General features: G+C 36.8%; 1 protein-coding gene across 41 annotated transcripts in view; it reads left to right on the forward strand.

Moving 5' to 3' along the window:
• SNAP91 (synaptosome associated protein 91) overlaps positions 1-19518 on the forward strand; it is a 160005-nt gene that overhangs the window by 26498 nt on the left and 113989 nt on the right. For all 41 annotated transcript variants that reach the window (XM_063637804.1, XM_055274092.2, XM_055274100.2 and 38 more), the window contains exon 3: positions 17082-17224. In XM_063637804.1, coding sequence (XP_063493874.1) covers positions 17082-17224 — 143 coding nt within the window. The remainder of the gene's footprint in view (positions 1-17081; positions 17225-19518) is intronic.

Raw genomic sequence — 19518 nt, forward strand, 5'->3', positions numbered from 1 at the left:
AAGTCCCAAGTCTTGAGTGAAGAAATGGAGACAAAGAGAAGGTGTGAGATTAGGGAATCTAGAGTATAATACAGGCATAGGAGAGGTATCTTATGTTTCCTTTTCCTCAAAAAAAAAAGGCTAATGTAAAGATGTACTTAGAAGATACAGGGGAGAGGGTATAATAGAAAGAATAAAGAAATAAAGAAATTGGCCAGGTGCAGTGGCTCAAGCCTATAATCCCAGCACTTTGGGAGGCTGAGGTAGGCAGATTGCTTGAGCCCAGGAGTTCAAGACGAGCTTGGGCAACATGGCAAAACTCCATCTCTACCAACAAACAAACAACAAACACACAAACAAAAACACAAAAATTAGCTGGGTGTGGTGGCATGTGTCTGTGGTCCCAGCTACTCAGTTGGAAGCTGAGGTCAGAGTATCTCTTGAGCCCAAGAGGTTGAGACTTCAGTGAGCCATGATTGTACCACTGTACTCCAGCCTGCACAACAGAGCGAGACCCTGTCTCAAGGAAAAAAAAAAAAAAAGAATTAAAGAATAACGACAGAGTAGACAGAAGAAAGCCTGCTGCAGGAATGAGAGCCCAGAATGTGGTGTGGCCTTAGGAAGGAGGAAGGACTCTTTTTTCCCCAGCATTGAGGAGAGAAAACAGTGGACCATCATGTCACCAAATGGAAGCGAGGTCCAGAGGGTATTAGGAGAATTCAAGGAAGCTTTCATTAACCTGTGACTTAAAGAAACATTGCTGTGTGCTTATTGCTCCCCATTCTGCTAGTTGATAATGGGACCTCTGTGACCCATAGTTTCAAATTTAAACTCATATGGAGTTTAAACTGTTTTTCAGTCCAGGATTTTTGCCACCATTTGTCATTCTAGAACACTTGGGGGAATGATAGACCAGGATTGGTCATCTTTTGTACAGCTTATTATGTCCAGAGTTGATTATTGATTGACAGACACCCCTCTCATCTCTCTTTCTCTCTCAACCCTTGCTCTCATAGAGCACTGCTGCTCAAAGTATACATCCCTTTAGTTACCTATATTTTATAGTATTCTCTACCTCAAGTAAATACAGTTCTTTTCTTTTTCTTGCTTGTTTTTCCCTTGATGTTTTCTAACTTTTTTTTTCTGAGCTGGCTAGTAATCTTTGTCATATTGTAAACCATAGATGAATCTTCTGTGGACTTTTGTATATGTACCATTGGTCTTTGTCTTGAGGATCTAAACAAATGAGGGAAAAGAGTTGAAGAGAAATGTAGGAAATAGACATCTCTCTCTTTGGACAGCAGGGCTTTAGAAAAGCTCTAAGGTTGTGTATGTTGTTCCACAGGGCCTAGAGAGATAGAAAACCTCCTCAGAAGCAGTGACTGCTCCTGGTGAAAATCAAAGTTCAGGCCAATGCTATCTGGGGACCTCAGGAGAAGAAGGAGGCAGCCAGGATAGGAAAGTTTGATAGGATTTTGTGGGAACCTACAATTGCTTCAGAAATTATTAGGTTGAGTTATATAAAATTGCTGATGGTGTTAACCATTTTCGACTGACAAAAATGGTAATTTCATATAATTCAACCTAGTGATTCTAAAATATACTTTTGTATCATAACCCCTTCAAAAGCTAGGGACTCCTATGCTTGATTATGTGTGAGAGTCCCTTTTCTGTGAATCTTTTTTTGGTTATAATTGCAAGCACTGCACATATATTAGGTTCTTACAGACTGTTACTCAGGCAGCATGGTCATTTGGCCACAACCAAAACTAGGTAAGTATTGGTCACAAGCTGGGACAGCTTCCCCGGGGTCCTACTGCAGCCCAACTTCAGTCCCTGAGATCTGCAAATTCTTACTCTAGGCAAACAGTTCTCAACAGTCTACAACAATGTCTGGACATGCTTTTGATTGTCTTGGAGGGAAGGAGGATTCTACTGGCATCTTGTGGGTGGAGGTTAGGGATGCTGCTGAACATCCTCAATACACAAGACAGCCCCTCATAATGAAGAATTTTCTGGCCCAAAATAGTAGTGCCAAAGCTAAGAAACTTGTTCTAGACTGAGCACTAGAGAACTCAAGAAAATACCTGCAAACTTGTATATCATCCTTTTCAGTGGAATGCATAATTCACAAAGAGAAGGGCAGAACTAAGAAGAATTAAGTTTGGAGAAGATATAATAGAATAAAACAGATTGCCTAAATATCCTACAGTTGTGAAGCTGCCTGTCTGGTGAACATGCTCAGAGCACTTAGACTTGGATAGTTTTAAAAAAGAGTTGGGTCATCAGAGAGTGAGTTTTCGATGGAATGTGACAGTGCCAAATTTTTTCTACTTCTTGAATGAAAGGAAATGAAAACAAGAACAGAAGTTATAGAATAGGGTAAGAGGGACGTTGCCATACAGAAAGTAAAAATTTAAAACCTTACTTATTCCTTTTGAATTGAATAGTTGATGTATCTACTACTATGGTTACTAAGGTGGGTAACATTTTCGGGTACAAATAGTAGTATAGGTATGAATGGGGGGGGGAAGTAATATAAACTTTTTAATCTTAAATTTTTAAACTTGATTGAGAGAGGTCTAGCCTTTTATTTGGCATAAATTACCTGGGTGACCCAGAAGGTTCTGTAAATATATTTGACCAAGTTGCTCTTAGCTCTGAGAGCTATAAAGAGATGCTAAGAGGTGTCCTTATAAAGAGCTGTTAATAATTCAGTATATGAAGCATTATCTGTGCTATGGGAAAGATAGCTGTATTTTGATTTAGCTTAACTTTTTGAAAAAAAGTGTAAGTGGACATGAGTAGTATATAATTTTGTGTTGCTGATTGTGAACACTGAAGCTTTTTAAATCTTAGAAATGACTTTATTTTAGAACTATATTCTGATTAATATTTAAGTTCTCCAGGTAGCTCTCCAAGCCTGAAGTGCATTGAAGCCTAGGGCTGAACTACTTGAAGAAACTAATCGTTGTTACAGTGTTTTAAGGATTAAAAACATAAAGTTCTATTTGGGGGTGTCAGAAAGATCTTTCCTCCTGACCCCAAACTATAGTGGAACTAGGAACTTCATTCATTTTTCTACCTGTTGGATAGAAGAGAATGGAACGGGTTGGCCTGATCAAGGATCTCAGCTGTGCAGGGCCTCGTAGGAAAAGAAGAGATAGGGATGGGGCCTGGGGCTTCAGGGGTTGACTTACTGAAAGGTTTGCCTTTCTGCTGCTATCGACTTTTATTTCTAAATTTCTGACCAGTCTTCATTTCTCCCCACAATTTACTTATCAGCAAATGTAGTCTCAGCAACTTCTCTTCAGTGTTTTTAAAGAAGTGTAAAAACCATTTTTTAAAAAACTAGTTTTCTCTTTTCTTTTTTTCCCCTAGGAATTAAGGATATTTATGGAGGGGAAGCTTAAATTCAGGTGTCCCTGAGTATCTATGGTGGATTGATTCCAGGACTCCCTGTGGATACCAAATTCTGTGGAAGCTCAAGTCCCTGATATAAAATGTAGTGTTTGCATATAACCTGTGAACATTCTCCTGTATGCTTTAAGTCATCCCTGGATTACTTATAATACCTAACACAATGGGAATGCTATATAAATATTTGTTATCCTATATTGGTTTTCTATTTGTATTTTTTTAATTGTTGTATTTTTGTGTGTGTGTGTGTGGTGGTTTTGTTTTCAAATATTTTCCGTCTGAGTTTGGTTGAATCTGAGGATGTGGACTTTGTGGATACAGAAGGCCAGCTGTATTTTTTTTTTTTATTTCACTTAGATATTCTCTCTTTCTTTTTACTTAAATCCTGCAGTAAAGTAAAATGATGTACTGAGAACTAAAGTTGTATTCCTTGGTACTTCCAAGAGAAAACAGACTTGGATTTTTATTGGATGATTCCTCCTAGGAAGTAAGATGAGGGCCATCAAGAATAATAACAGTAAGGCTTTGGTAAGGCCAAAGAGGTGGGATAATGCTGGGAGATAGTGCCAAGGATTCTCAGTAGGGGAGGAGCAGGAGTGGAAGGTAGAAGGTTAGATCCAGTCCTGTGATAGCCTTGGAATGAAAACTAGCAAAGAATTTGAGAGACATCTTAGAGATTAGGTCATAGATACAGCAAAGGAGAAAAGTCCCAAATGCCTACAGCGCAGTTGCCATTTCTGAACTATTTATTTTTAGGAAACATAAGTTTCACGTGTGTGGGTAGGCAGCTTGATTGGAACAGAAAACTGATGCCTTGTGTCTGCTGTTTGAGTCCCATTTATGAAACGCTGATTTTTTTTTTGGCTCGAGAGCACTCCACCAGGAAGTATTGAATATAAGGAGTTAAATAAGGATAAAATAGCTATTCTTTTCTGAGGATAGAGTAGGAAGTGATGGGTTGTGGTTAGAGCATGAGGGTTAGATATTTTTAAAAGACATTCAGGGCTGGTCAGTCGGTGTTGGGAGATGGTAAGTTAACCAATATGGTAAGTTATTCTCTAGAGACACCTAAAATACTGTTTTGGAGATAATTTGAATGTAAACTCCTGAAGTTTAGGTCAAGATTCTTTGAAAAAGAAAAAAACCTCAAGGCTGTCATGTAAATAGGACATGTGTTAATTTACCTGACATACTTGAAGACTAGACATGGTAATTGATCATTGTGTGGCAGTAGCAGGAAATCAGTAACCCAAGCTGCTCATATCTTCTAAAATCTCCCTAGCAACGAAGTCAGCAAAGGCCATCCTTCCAGCAATTACTGCCAGCTTAGAGAACTGGCTTGAGATTCTTTGTGGATTGCCCAGAACACCAAGATCTTCTGTTTCAGTAGTCTGTTACAAATGGTCATCTTCCACCCCTATAGAATGATCTGTGTTTTTACTTATCCTTTTAAAGTTCTATTCCTATAAATTTGGGATTCTTAAAGCACAGAGTTCTTTTGACAATCCCATGACAATTTATGAGAAAACATTCAAAAGAGGGTAAAATATAAAAGCAATATAGTATTACAGCTGGCATGCATGTATTATTTCTACCTCACAGAAAACTGTAGGATAAGGAAATCGAATGACTTGCTTGAGGTCACATTGTTAATGCTACAACAAGCTGTGCACAAACCCTAAAAGACAAAAATATAAACTTCCAATTTTTGTCTAAATAATTTTCTACTACCCTAAGGAGTGACAATATTTGGCACACGGGCAGCTTCTCTCCACCACCCCTTTCTGAAGTAATAGTGGTGCATGGCCCTAGTTTCAGACTCATGCAGGTGGCTGGAAATTTTGCTGGCTCTTTGGAGCTCTGTGAGTTCATGGTCAGAAGAATCATAATCAGTAATTTATAATGTTCATTTTGAAGTGTTGCTGATGCCTGTACCTCAGACTGGTCTACATTGAGAGCATTTTGGGGTATAGCTTGCCAGTGATTCTGAAATGACTGACATAACTTTGAGGGTACCCCCCTTATATGCTCTGTAGAAAGTAGACATCCCTTTGGATGTGTCTCAAACATTGCACAAGGCATGGAGTCTCCTGTGGTTGGGAATGAAGTCAAGGAAGAGAGTGACAACTAGGTGGAAGTGGGTGGAAAGAGAAACATGAACTAGATACAAGCACAGCTCACCTACAGTGTTTTTCTTTCCTTTTTCCAAAGAGTGTACAAAAGGTATTTTGTCCAACTGTTCAGGGGCTGCAAGCTTATCATTCTTTGTTCCTTTTGGTATCTTATGTCCTCTTCCCCACATCAAATCTATCAGCTATTCCTCTTGGCTCTGCCTTTGGAATATCCAGAATCCTACCTTTTGTTTTCCTGCTTCTATCCCATTGCCACACTAATATAAGCTCCTTATCACCACTCACCTGAACTATTAAAATAACCTCTTTTATTTGTCTCCCTGACTCCCCTTTCCCCACTCAGTCTTTGCTCCATATAGCCACCATAGTAATTCTTCAAAATAAAACTTGGGTCACAATACTCCCCTGACCAAAACCCTCTAGCAGCTTCCCATTACATTTTGAATGAAATATCAAGTCCCTTCTGTGACCTATAATGCACAGAGTTGTCTGGAACTGGTCGGTTCTCTGTCTGCCACTCTGTCCCTTGCTTGCTCTTCTCCAGTTACACTGGCTTTCTGGTTCTTTCTTGAATCCATCAGGCATGCCCTTGCCTTAGGACCTTTGCTTTTGCTGCTTTCCTCTGCCTGGAATGTTCCTTCCCAAGATGACTGAATCGCTGGCTTTCTCACTACATTTAGACCACTTTAAATTTCATTTCCTTGGGGAGGCCTTTTCTGATCACCCTATCTGAAGCAGTATCCTCTATCTATTTATCTTCTTACTTTTTTATTTTTCATAACATTATCTGTGCTCAACATTGTATATCTAGTTGTCTGCCTGTTTCCTCCATTAGACTGTGTGCTCCATGAAGGCAGACACTGTCTGTTTTGTTCACTGCTATTATATCTAGATAATAGGTAGAACAGTGCCTGGCACATAGTAGGCACTAAATAAAAATGTGTTAATGAATTAATATATTAATCAACAAAGTATGCCACATTCTTTTTTTTTTTTTTTTTTTTGAGATAGGGTCTTGCTCTGTTGCCCAAGTTGGAGTGCAGTGAGGCAGTCATAATTCACTGTAACCTTGAATTACTGGGCTCAAGTGATCTTCCCACCTCAGCCTCCCAGCAGCTAGGACTTTTTGTAGAGATGATGATGTCTAGCCATTTTGCCCAGTCTGGTCTCGAACTCCTGGCCTCAAGCAATCCTCCTGCCATGGCCAAATCTTTTTCGACATAGGCAGCCAAAGGATGAATCTAATTATAACTGTGTGTGTGTGTGTGTGTGTGTGTGTGTTCCTTCAAGTGTATCAGGCTCTGTGCTATATAGTTTGCTTCCATTACCCAGTTTAGTAAAACAGCTGTCAGGTAGGTGCTATTATTATCTCCCTTACGGTAATAAAGAAATGGAGGTTAAGAGAGGCAACTTTGCTCAAGTTCAGACAGTATTAAATAATATAAGGTAATTGAAGTAGGTCTCGTCTGGCTCCAAAACCTTAACTCAGTAACTGCGATGTATGCTACATTTCCTAATTTTGAATCTGCCAAAATCCTATTGGAGAACAAATAGTGTAAGAGAATTTTTGTAGCATATATTTCCACAGAGAACTACAAAAAATTACAAAGTATATGTATTTTCTTCAAGATGAAAGAAGTTATTGAAATAGTTTAGAAACTAGATTACCTTAAAGTTCACGTTAATGAAGAAATACAAGTATTTATTCAGCTATATCAACTAAAGTAAATAATGTTACATTAAAGTTCACATGTTAATATAAAAATACAAGTATTTATTCAGCTGTATTAACTAAAGTAAATAATGTATTTTAAAGCTCACATCTTTCTATTTAAAGAAGAATTTATTTGAGGAAGGATATCTGTTGTTAAATTCTACAAATAAAATTTATCGTATTAGGCATATTTATAAGCTGCTCCCCTTTACCTCTATAAGCTTAGAAGGTGTCTATTCTTTTCCTACTTGCCCTATTCATCCATTATCTACAGTTAGCAATTAAAGGTTATCACTTCTTATTCTTGTTTTCCCCTCCTTTATTCTCATTTATGCAGTTCTCAGCACCTCCCCTTCAGGTATCCGTCCCACCTAAACCCTCAGTAGGTTGTTTCATTTGACGATGGAGAGCCCCTCTAGCTCAGTCTTTCCTAGACTTGCACAGTTCACCCAGTACCTCTCCTTAGCCTCGCTTCTAGGAAGTGCATGAAATGTCCAGTATCCTCTTTAGATTCTTGTTCTGATGATTTCCCTGTCTTTCCCATGTTACCTCAGAACTTCTATACGCAGAATTTATATTTTATAAAATTGTTTCACATTGTTAGGTCTTCATTCCACATGGGAAAAAGGTAGCCCCTTTCTGCTTCCCAAAATATAACCCATTAAATATCTGTAACCAACTCACCTGAAACTGAACTTAGGCAAAGGGCTCTTATCCCACAGGAAGACACTACTAGAATTTTGAACATTCTTTGAAAGCGTAGAAGGCTTGAGATTTTGAGGAGCAGTAAGATACTCAGAGAAACTTAGAGCTGGAAGATACTTGAGACTGTAGGTCTGGTTCCTTTTCTTTGGTGTTTTGTTGTAGCTTGTATTACTTAGCATGCATTTGGTTGCAAGTAACAGAATACTCCAACTAAGGACAAAACAATAAAATTATTTATTATCTTTCCTTTTTTTTTTTTTTTTTTTTTGAGACGGAATCTCGCTCTGTTGCCCGGGCTGGAGTGCAGTGGCACTATGTCCATTCACAGCAACCTCTGCCTCCCTGGTTCAAGCAATTCTCCTGCCTCAGCCAACCAAGTAGCTGGGATTACAGGTGCCCACCACTATGCCTGGCTAACTTTTTTGTATTTTTAGTAGAGACAGGGTTTCACCAGGTTGGCCAGGCTGAGGTCAGATTTGAAACTCCTGACCTCAAGTGATCCGCCCGCCTCAGCCTCCCAAAGTGCTGGGATTATATGCGTGAGCCACCACACCCGGCCTATTGTCTTTCTAACAAGAAGTCCCCAGCAAGGGTACTTCCAGGGTTTGATTTTCAGTTAAAAAAAAAACAAAACACACAAACAAACAAAAAATTAAAACAAACAAAAAACCATGATTCAGACCCAGGTGCTTTCTATAACTCCCATCTGCTATCTTCAACTTATAGTTGAAGTCTGTCCTCCTGTTGAGATGGCCATGACATCACATGCATACACAACTACATCTTGAAGGAGAAGATACATGTTTCCATTCTGTTTATTATATTAATAACAACTCTGTTTATTATGAAAGAAAAAGTTTTCCCGAGTGACCTCAGCAGACTGCTGCTTACATATCTAGCTACAAGGGAAGCCTGGATTGCACCTGTCTGGCATTTTGGACTTTCTGATGGGCAGAGAAGGGATGGGGGCAGGATTCTGCTGGCAGAGAAGAAGAGGGAAGGAAATAGCTGTTGGTGAGGCAATGTTAATGTCTGTCATTTGTGCTGAATCCAAGAAGAAAAACGTCTGAATCATCTGTATCACTTGCTCGTATTGTCCAGATAGCAACAATTTATTTCTGTTTGCAAGTTTGAACTCTTTGATTGTTGTTAACTAGAAGGGAGGGATCGAGGAAGGGAGGGAGGTACAATGGATATTAGTTTGCAGGGGCTACCAAAACATCATAGACTAGATGCTTATAAACAACAGAAACTTGGTTCTCACAGTTCTAGAGATGGGAAGTCCAGCATAGTCAGGTTTTGGTGAGGTGTCTCTTCTGTACTGCACACTGCTGACTTCTCATTGTGCCCTTGAATGGTGGAAAGAACTAGTATGCTTTCTGGGGACTCTCTTATAAGATACGAATCCCATTCATGAGGCCTCTACTCTCATGACATAATCATCTCCCACAGTCTTCCTCTCCTAATACCATTACATTGGGGGTAGATTTCAACATATGAATTTGGCTGAGGGGACACAAATATTCAGTCCATAACAGAAAGGGAAGAAGGAAGGAAGGAGATGTAAATTTAAAAGAATTACAATGAATAATCTTGCATACATATATAAGCTTGTCCATATGGTAAATATTCTGAGCTATTATTATGTGACAGGAATATTTTAAAATTGCATTTTAGTGTGACCTTGGACTTTGGTCTACAGTTTCTCATTTCTCTTTGTGGAAGCTCAAGTTTACATGATGATTATAAAATAAAAGAATGACCAATTTTTGTTCCCCTTTCTGACATTTGTGCAAAGGAAAATTGCTGTACTAGTGGGGTTTTACAGAGTCATATAATTAAACTTAGGGAGAGATTTTAAAATGGAAGAGAGGATACTTTCCTAAATTAGGCTGCTGATAAAAGTATACATAACAATGAAATAGAAAGTAACTCTTTCTAATTCGTTGATTCACTTATGTCTAGTAAGAGTTATTGAAAGAATTGGCCTATAATATCTACTATTAGTTTTAGTATGAAAGTATTTTAGATTTAGACATATGACAAGCCAGTTATAGCCATCTTTCATTTACTAAGTGTCTTTTATACATGAAGACCTGTGGTAGGTACCAGGGATCCGTAAATACAGATATGGCCCCCTTATTACCTGTTAGACCTCGAGCTCCAGTCGGGGAGAGACCTATGTTGACTAACAATGATAATTCTGTGTAATAAGGACTACAGTAGAGTCATGTAGGGTGATAATGACCACAAATGACAGTGTTCATCACATAACATAGTTAATAGTGTCCTTATTTCTAGGTGAAAAAAAAATGGAGCTGCAGAGTGGTCAAATTAACTTGTCCATAAGTAGCAGAGTGAGATTGTGAACTAGGCCTCTTGCCCCCAGTCCCATGTCCTTTGCCTTACTTGCACGGAAGAGAAAATCAAAGCCTCTCTTCTATTTGAAGATAGTACCAGAAAAGACTTCATGGAGAATATAATATTTGAGATTGATCTTGAGAGATGGGCTCTCTATAGGGTGAAGGCAGATATGTTCTAGGCAAAGAGAATAGCATGTAAAGATATCATAATAATTTTGTTGGCACAATTTGTAGCAGAGAAAAGATTAGTAAGGTAGCTGAGTCTTCTGATGAGAGGCCGTATACTCAAAATATAAGGTATAAAGTACATACTTCAGACATTTATATTTTATTAAATGGACAGCAGGAGGCCCCAGGGGGTTTTGAGCAAGTGACAGCTGTGATCAGAAGGGCACACATGGGTAATTAATTTTTCACAAAAGTATCTAGTTGTGCTGGAGATGACTCAGAGAAGAGTTTATAGAGCAGTCCAAGCAACAGATAACAAGGACCCTGTCATAAAGAGCTATCTTTCCTAGGATTTAAGTGATTGACAATCTCATATAGTGGTGGGAAAAGAAGCAGGTGACCACAAATTTGAGAACTGTTTAGATTTGTTGCTATTTTCTTGTTTTAGTGAACAATTATTTATAACTCCTGAAAGTTAAAGTTGTCTTTCTACTTAACACCTATTTCCTTCATTCTCTTGTTTATGATCTATCTCACCTTAGAGAGATTTTCTGAGATTAATTTTCAATTGCTTCAAACTACCAAAAAGAGAGACTGATACTTTGTGGCAAGATGGGGTAACAAGTAGCAGAGTGAGATTGTCTTTATTTTCACTCATGCCTGAGACAACCAAAACACTGGACAAAAGCGTATTAAATAAGTGTTGTCAGTATATTGAACACCAGGCAAAGTAAAACTGAATTTGTCACAAGTAACATGATCATGCATGCAGAAAATGTGATGAACTCTACCAAAAAGAACTGATAAGCAAGTTTAGCAGAGTTTCAGAATACAAGATCAAGATACAGAAATCATTTATATTTCTCAATATTGGCAAGAACATTTGGATACTGAAATGAAAAATAAATATCCCCATATCTTGAAGAAGTATAAAACATTAGGAATGCATCTGGCAAAATATGTGTAAGACTGAAAAGAACAAAACATTGCTGAGAGAAACTAAAGACCAAAATCAATAGACAGACCATGCACATGGATTGTAAAACTCAATATCGTTAAGATGTCAGTTTACCGCAAATTGAACTATAGAGTCAACATAATCCCATTCAAAATCCCAGAAGCCTTTTTTGTTGTTGTTAAAGTTGATAAGCTCAGTCTAAAACTCATAGGAAATACAAATGACCTAAAAGAGCCAAAAACCATTTTGAAAAAAATATAATAAACTTGGAGGGCTAACACTATCTGATTTTATGAATTATGATAAATTTATAGTAATCAAATAGTGTGGTATTGGTATAAAGACAGACAAATAGGTCAACAGAACAGAATAAAGAGTCCTAAAAGAGACTCAAAGATTTGTGGTCCATTTATTTTTGACAAAGATGCAAAGGCGATTCAGTGGAGAAAGAATAATTTTTTTCAGCAAATGGTGTTGGAACAATTTGATATCCATATGCAGAAAAACGAAACATCCATACCTCATGCCATTTATAAAAACTAACAATGTATTATTGACCTAAGCCTACGTACAACCCTAAAACTATAAAATGTGTAGAAGAAATGTAGAAAATCTTTGTGACCTTGGATTAAGCAAAGATTTCTTAAAAGAAAGCCTCCATAAATAGGACTTCATCATAATTAAAAACTTCTGTTCTTTCAAAGACACTGTTATGAAAATGAAAAGGGAAGCCATAGACTTAGAGGAAATATTTGCAAGTCACATGTATGATAGAGGACTTGATCCAGAATAACTCAATAATAAAATAATCCAATAAAATTAGGAAAAGAATGTATACCAATGGCAAATAAACAAATGAAAAGCTCATGACATAAATGTTTAATGCCATTGTAGTCATTAGGGAAATGCAAAGAAAAACCACCGAGAGATACCACAACATACCTGTTAGAATAGGAAAAAAAAAAAAAAAAAGACCATATCAAGTCTTGGCAGAGATGTAGAGCAACTAGAATGCTCATACACTGCTGGTGGTCATGTAACATGGTAGAAATGCATCAGGCAAGAAAGTAGTTTCCTAAAATTAAATATTTGAACTTGGGAAGATATATCTGGTATCTTTTTGGTAGTTTGAAAAACAGCTTTCTGAAAGCAGTTCCCTAAAATTAAATGTTTACTTAAAAATGACTCAATTATTCTACTTCTAGAAAATTGCCCAAGAGAAATGAAGGCATATGTCCATATAAATAGATATATGTAAATGTTCATAGCAGCTTTATTTGTAATCTCCAAAAACTGGAATCACCCTTAATTGTTCATCAACAGGTGAATGAATAAATAATTTTTGTATGTTCATATAATGGAATACCTCCACAATAAAAAGGAATGAATTATTGATATATTTGATAACATGGATAAATCTCAAAGTAATTAGCTAACTGAAAGAATCCAGACATTCCCTCTCAAGAAAAAAGTTTTATTCCCTTCACATAAGATTTAGACTATGCAAACTAATTTATATTGACTGAAAGCAAATTGGTGGTTGCTAAGGGACAGCAGGAGAAGAGAAAGAGGAATTTTTAAAGGGTATGGGGAAACCATTGGAGGTGATGGATATGTTCATTATCTTATTTTTGGTGATGGTTTTATGAGTGTATAGTTTGGTCAAAACTTATCAAATAGTACACTTTACATATGTGCAATTCTAATGTCAACTATATTTCAATAAAGCTGTTTTATAAACTACCAAAAAGATACCAGATATGTCTTCCTAAGTTCAAATAAAACTTAGAATTCTAAGAAACTGATACATGACGTATACATAGCATTTAGGTCTCACAATTTTTAAGAATTTTTTTCTGTGTGTTTATATCTATACTTTGTTTATTTTTTAAATTCGTTAAATGAAAATTGTCTTTTTGGTGAGAGAGTAGAGCAGTGGAAAGTTATATAATAACTACTTATGAGAGCACTTGGAGCAATCACTATGGAAAAACACTTTAAAGTTCAATATGTGCATACCCTACAACCTAGCAATTCTCTTTCTAGGTATACAGATGGCCCTGACCCATGATGGTTCGACCTCTGAGTTTTCAGCTTTACAATGATGTGAAACAATTCTGTTTTTCACGTTCAGTACAGTATTCAATAAATTACATGACATATTCAACACTTTATTATAAAATAGGCTTTGTGTTTGATGACTTTACCCAACTATACGCTAATGTCAGTGTTCTGAGCACATTTAAGGTAGGCTAAGCTAAGCTATGATGTCCAGTAGGATTGGTGTGTTAAGTGCATTTTCAACTTAATAATATTTTTAACTCACAGTGGGTGTATAAGATGTTACCCACAATAAGTCAAGGAGTGTCTGTAGATGAAGAATAGTTGCTCTCAGACTGGTCTCAAGACTCTTTCGTACTCTTAAATTAGTAAGGAACTGAAAAAGCTTTTACGTATGTGAGATATTTACTATATTAAAAATTACTCATCATTTACATTAGGTATATCTCCTAATGCCATCCCTCCCCCTTCCCCTGACCCCACAACAGGCCCCAGTGTGTGATGTTCCCCTTCCTGTGTCCAAGTGTTCTCATTGTTCAATTCCCACCTATGAGTGAAAACATGCGGTGTTTGGCTTTTTCTCCTTGCAATAGTTTGCTGAGAATGATGGTTTCCAGCTTCATCCATGTCCCTACAAAGGACATGAACTCATCATTTTTTATGGCTGCATAGTATTCCATGGGGTATATGTGCCACATTTTCTTAATCCAGTCTATCATTGATGGATATTTGGGTTGGTTCCAAGTCTTTGCTATTGTGAATAGTGCTGCAATAAACATACATGTGCATGTGTCTTTATAGCAGCATGATTTATAATCCTTTGGGTATATACCCAGTAATGGGATGGCTGGGTCAAATGGTATTTCTAGTTCCAGATCCTTGAGAAATCACCACCCTGTCTTCCACAATGGTTGAACTAGTTTACAGTCCCACCAACAGTGTAAAAGTGTTCCTATTTCTCCACATCCTCTCCAGCACCTGTTGTTTCCTGACTTTTTAATGATCGCCATTCTGACTGGTGTGAGATAGTATCTCATTGTGGTTTTGATTTGCATTTCTCTGATGACCAGTGATGATGAGCATTTTTTCATGTGTCTGTTGGCTGCATAAATGTCTTCTTTTGAGAAGTGTCTGTTCATATCCTTCACTCACTTGTTATGGGGTTGTTTGTTTTTTTCTTATAAATTTGTTTGAGTTCTTGGTAGATTCTGGATATTAGCCCTTTGTCAGATGAGTAGATTGCAAAAATTTTCTCCCATTCTGTGGTTGCCTGTCCACTCTGATGGTAGTTTCTTTTGCTGTGCAGAAGCTCTTTAGTTTAATTAGATCCCATTTGTCAATTTTGGCTTTTGTTGCCATTGCTTTTGGTGTTTTAGACATGAAGTCTTTGCCCATGCATATACCTAATGTAAATGACGAGTTAATGGTTGCAGCACACCAACATGGCACATGTATACGTATGTAACAAGCCTGCACGTTGTGCACATGTACCCTAGAACTTAAAGTATAATAAAAAAATATACAAATATAAAAATAAAAATTACAACTGGGACAGTTTTTTTATTCACTTTTAAATAACAATAATAAATCTGTTAACATGTTACCTATAAACATGTTAATACAATAATACTTTTAGGGGAAATGATTGTTTTCAAAAAAAAGCAGTGAAAAGAGTATTATCATTTTACATTTTTATAAATCTTTTTAATTTCTGGCTCAATAAAAGACCAGCATTTATATCTGCTTCTGTAATCAACCTGTTTGCATATATTATTTTAGTTAGAGTGTGTGAAGAAAATCTGGCCTCATAAAGATATTCAGTTAGAAAAATGAGAACTATTTTAATAACCTTTTCAGAAAACTGTGAATATTCTTTGATACTACACTACAATTCTCCAAGTTGTGGTTTCTTAAGTTTAAATTGCAACCTTGACTCTGAAACTATATCAGTGAACTTTTTATCTTCTGTTACATTTAAATGCATTGGTCTATATTGTACTTTGAATGCATTTTTTACCCATGCATTATTTTGTAACATTATGCGCTAGTCATTTGGAAGATATTGGTTCACTGAGTTATTTACACCTTCCAAATGTTGACTCATTAGATTATTTTAGCTAAAGTATGTCTTTTATACATTTTGCTCAATAAATATTGTACACAGTGCTCTGCAAAGTGCCATATGTGAAACAGACATTACCACTTTTAAGGAGCTGTGATATGGTAAAATTATGACAAATATACATCTATTTTGAACACCCAGCAGGAACAAAGTGCCTCACGTTTTAAAGCACAGGAAGGCCACATGGGACTGCATTTGAAAGGGACCAGGAAAGATTTCCTGAAGGATGAGTAAAAGTCCAATAAAGGAAAATATTGAGAGAAGGGTGTTGATGGGAAGGGGATGATGACAGAAATTTAAAATCAGTATAAATTAAGAAAGAAGCCTGCCTTCATCAACTTATAATTCCGAACAATTATTGATATCCTTTAGTTTAAGGAGTTTAGATATTTTTCAGTGATAGAATATCAATTTTTAAAAACATTTATTGTGAAGAGAAATGCAATGCATAAAATGTATAGTTTAATGATTACTGAGTGTGGATTTGGAGTAAGAAGAATACATGTGCATTTTTGTTGCAAGTGCATGTTTGTTGCATGGGATTGCCTAGGAACTGGGTATCACATGCAGGTCTCTGCAAGATAAGTGTAGACTGTTAACAGAAGTCATGCAGTGTCTGCTGTCCTGAAGAGGTCATCCTGTACTGTTGGAAGTACTTAAGTCTGTACTGTCCCGCTGTGGCTTAGCTTCTGTTCCTTAGCACATGATCTTCGGTTGTCCCAGCTAACTCTTTGACAGCATTAACTGCTTTTCTGAATGCTGGGCACTCCCTATTGGCCAGTAGATAATTTAAAAAAAAAATACACCTGAACTCTTACTAATAGATGTGAACAGTGAATGTATTATAAAGGTTTACCCTCTTACAAACTCAGGTCAAATTATAGTAATTTAATGCACGCATGTTGTTCTACAAAAGCTTACATGTGTATAGAATTCTTTTCTCTTTTAGTATTTGACCTCATCCTGCCACTCATGTGACAAGTGTATTTACTAGCACCTTTCAAAGTTCAAATCCAAATGAGATATGCTTTTAGCTATTAAGTTTGAAGAGTACATTTATGTTATTGCCTTCAAATGGCGTATAGAATAAGTGCCCACATTTGAGACATTGTGCTTATAGCAGTAACAAAGAAGATTAAATACATGAGGCTTAGCCTTCCTGGAGTTTATAATTTTAAAAGTGGCATAAGTACCAGCAAACAGGTAAATTCAGAAGAGAATACAGAAGAAAATTAAGTAGCAAAATATACTCAAGAATAAATAAATATATTGGGTAAATAATATATGTACGTGTCCATGGGTAAAATATTACAGTTCAATTTTTTAAATTTTGTTATCAGCTATTATCAAAGTACTTTTAAGGTCATATATTAGTAAACAGGTTTATATGTTCCAAGTTTGAAATAAATTTTTGTATGTAATTGTTAATATCATTGATTAATATCTTCTATTTTCATAGATTTGATCCAAGCTACCAACGAGACCAATGTTAATATTCCTCAGATGGCCGACACTCTCTTTGAGCGGGCAACAAACAGTAGCTGGGTGGTTGTGTTTAAGGCTTTAGTGACAACACATCATCTCATGGTGCATGGAAATGAGGTAAACTAAGTAAACTTTTCTTTTTTTGATGGAGGAAGGAGGCTTCTAGGAAGAGCATGGTGATGATTTAAGGCTCTTTGAATTTTCACTAATTACGAGGAAAAGAAAAGGAAATACACAGTTCCGGATCATCTAGAATACAAGTTTAATCTTCTCCTTAGCTATTTAACAAAAAATAAACTTTAAGTTAGACCTTGTCTTAGAGATATGAGGTATAGGTACACCTCAGAGATATTGCAGGTTTGATTCCAGACCACTGCAAAAAAAAAGCTAATATTGTAATAAAGCGAGTCACACAAATGTTTTGGTTTCCCAGTGCATGTAAAATTACATTTACACTTATAGTGTACTCTATTAAGTATGCAATAGTATATGTCTAAAAAAAGTACATATCTTGATTTAAAAATCCTTTATTGCTAAAAAATGATTATCAAATGATCATCTGAGTCTTCAGTGAGTTGTAATCTGTGCTGTTAGAAGGTCTTACCCTGATGTTGATGGCTGCTGACTGATGAGGATGGTGGTTGCCGAAGGCTGAAGTAACTGCAGAAGTCTCTTAAAATAAGACAGTAGTGAAGTTTGCCACATCAGTTGACTCTTCCTTTTACAAAAGATTTCTCTGTAGCATTCAATGCTCTTTGAAAGCATTTTATCTACAGCAGAACTTCTTTCAAAATTGGAGTCAATCCTCTCAAACCTCGCTGCTGCTTTATCAGCTGTTTATGTAATTTCTATATCCTTTGTTGTTATTTCAACAATGTTCATAGTATCTTTACCAGGAGGAGATTTTATCTCAAGAAACTGCTTTCTTTCTCATCCTTAAGAAGCAACTCCTCATCCATTCAAGTTTTATCATGAGATTATAGCAATTCAGTCCCATCTTCAGGCTCCATGTCCAATTCTAGTTCCCTTGCTATTTTCCCACACATCTGCAGTTACTTCCTCTGCTGGTCTTGAATCCCTCAAAGTCATCCACAGGGGCTGAAATGCTCTTCTTCCAGATTCCTGCTAATGTTGGTATCTGTATGTCCTCCCATGAATCACAAATGTTTTTAATGGCATCTAGAATGGTGAATCTTTTCTAGAAGGTTTTCAATTTACTTTGCCCACATCCACAGAGGAATCACTATCTATGGTAGCTATAGCCTTACAAAATGTATTTCTTAAATAACAAGACTTGGAAGTAAAAATTACTCCTTGATCCATGGGCTTCACAATGAATGTTGTGTTAGCAGTCATGAAAACAACATGCATCTCTTTGTGCATCTCCATCAGAGCTCTTATGGTGACAAGGTGCATGTCAATGAGCAATAATATTTTGAAAGGAATCTTTTTTTCTGAGCAGTAAGTCTCAACAGTGGGCTTCAAATATTCAGTAAACCATACTATAAACAGATGTGCTGTCATCCAGGCTTTGTTGTTCCATTTATAGAGCACACCCAGAGTAGGTCTAGTGTAATTCTTTTGTTTGTTTGTTTGTTTTCTTTTTCCTTTTATTTTATTTTATTTTATTTTATTATTATACTTTAGGTTTTAGGGTACATGTGCACAATGTGCAGGTTTGTTACATATGTAGCCATGTGCCATGTTGGTTTGCTGCACCCATTAACACGTCATTTAGCATTAGATGTATCTCCTAATGCTGTCCCTCCCCCCTCCCCCCACTCCACAACAGTCCCCAGAGTGTGATGTTCCCCTTCCTGTGTCCATGAGTTCTCATTGTTCAATTCCCACCTGTGAGTGAGAACATGAGGTGTTTGGTTTTTTGTCCTTGCAATAGTTTACTGAGAATGATGTTTTCCAGTTTCATTCCTGTCCCTACAAAGGACATGAACTCATCATTTTCAAATTCAAAAATTTTCTCCCATTCTATAGGTTGCCTGTTCACTCTGATGGTAGTGTAATTCTTAAGGGCCCTAGATTTTCAGAATGATAAATGAGCATTGACCTTCACTTCATGTTGTCAGCTGCATTAGCCCCTAACAAGAGGGTCAGGCTGTCCTTTGAAGTTTTGAAGTCAGGTACTGTGTTCTCCTTTCTAGATAAGAAAGTTCTAGATGGCATCTTCTTTCAGTTGAAGGCTGCTTTGTCTACATTGAAAATCTGTTTCGTGTAGCCACCTTCATGAATTATCTCAGCTAGATCTTCTGGATAACTTGCTGCAGCTTCTTCATCAGCACTTCCTGCTTCACCTTGTACTTTTATAATGTGGAGATGGCTTCTTTCCTTAAACCTCATGAACTAACCTCTGCTAGCATCAAACTTTTATTCTGCAGGTTCCTTACCTCTCTCAG

The sequence above is a fragment of the Symphalangus syndactylus genome, chromosome 4 (assembly GCF_028878055.3).
Source record: "Symphalangus syndactylus isolate Jambi chromosome 4, NHGRI_mSymSyn1-v2.1_pri, whole genome shotgun sequence".
NCBI classification, from domain to species: Eukaryota; Metazoa; Chordata; class Mammalia; order Primates; family Hylobatidae; genus Symphalangus; species Symphalangus syndactylus.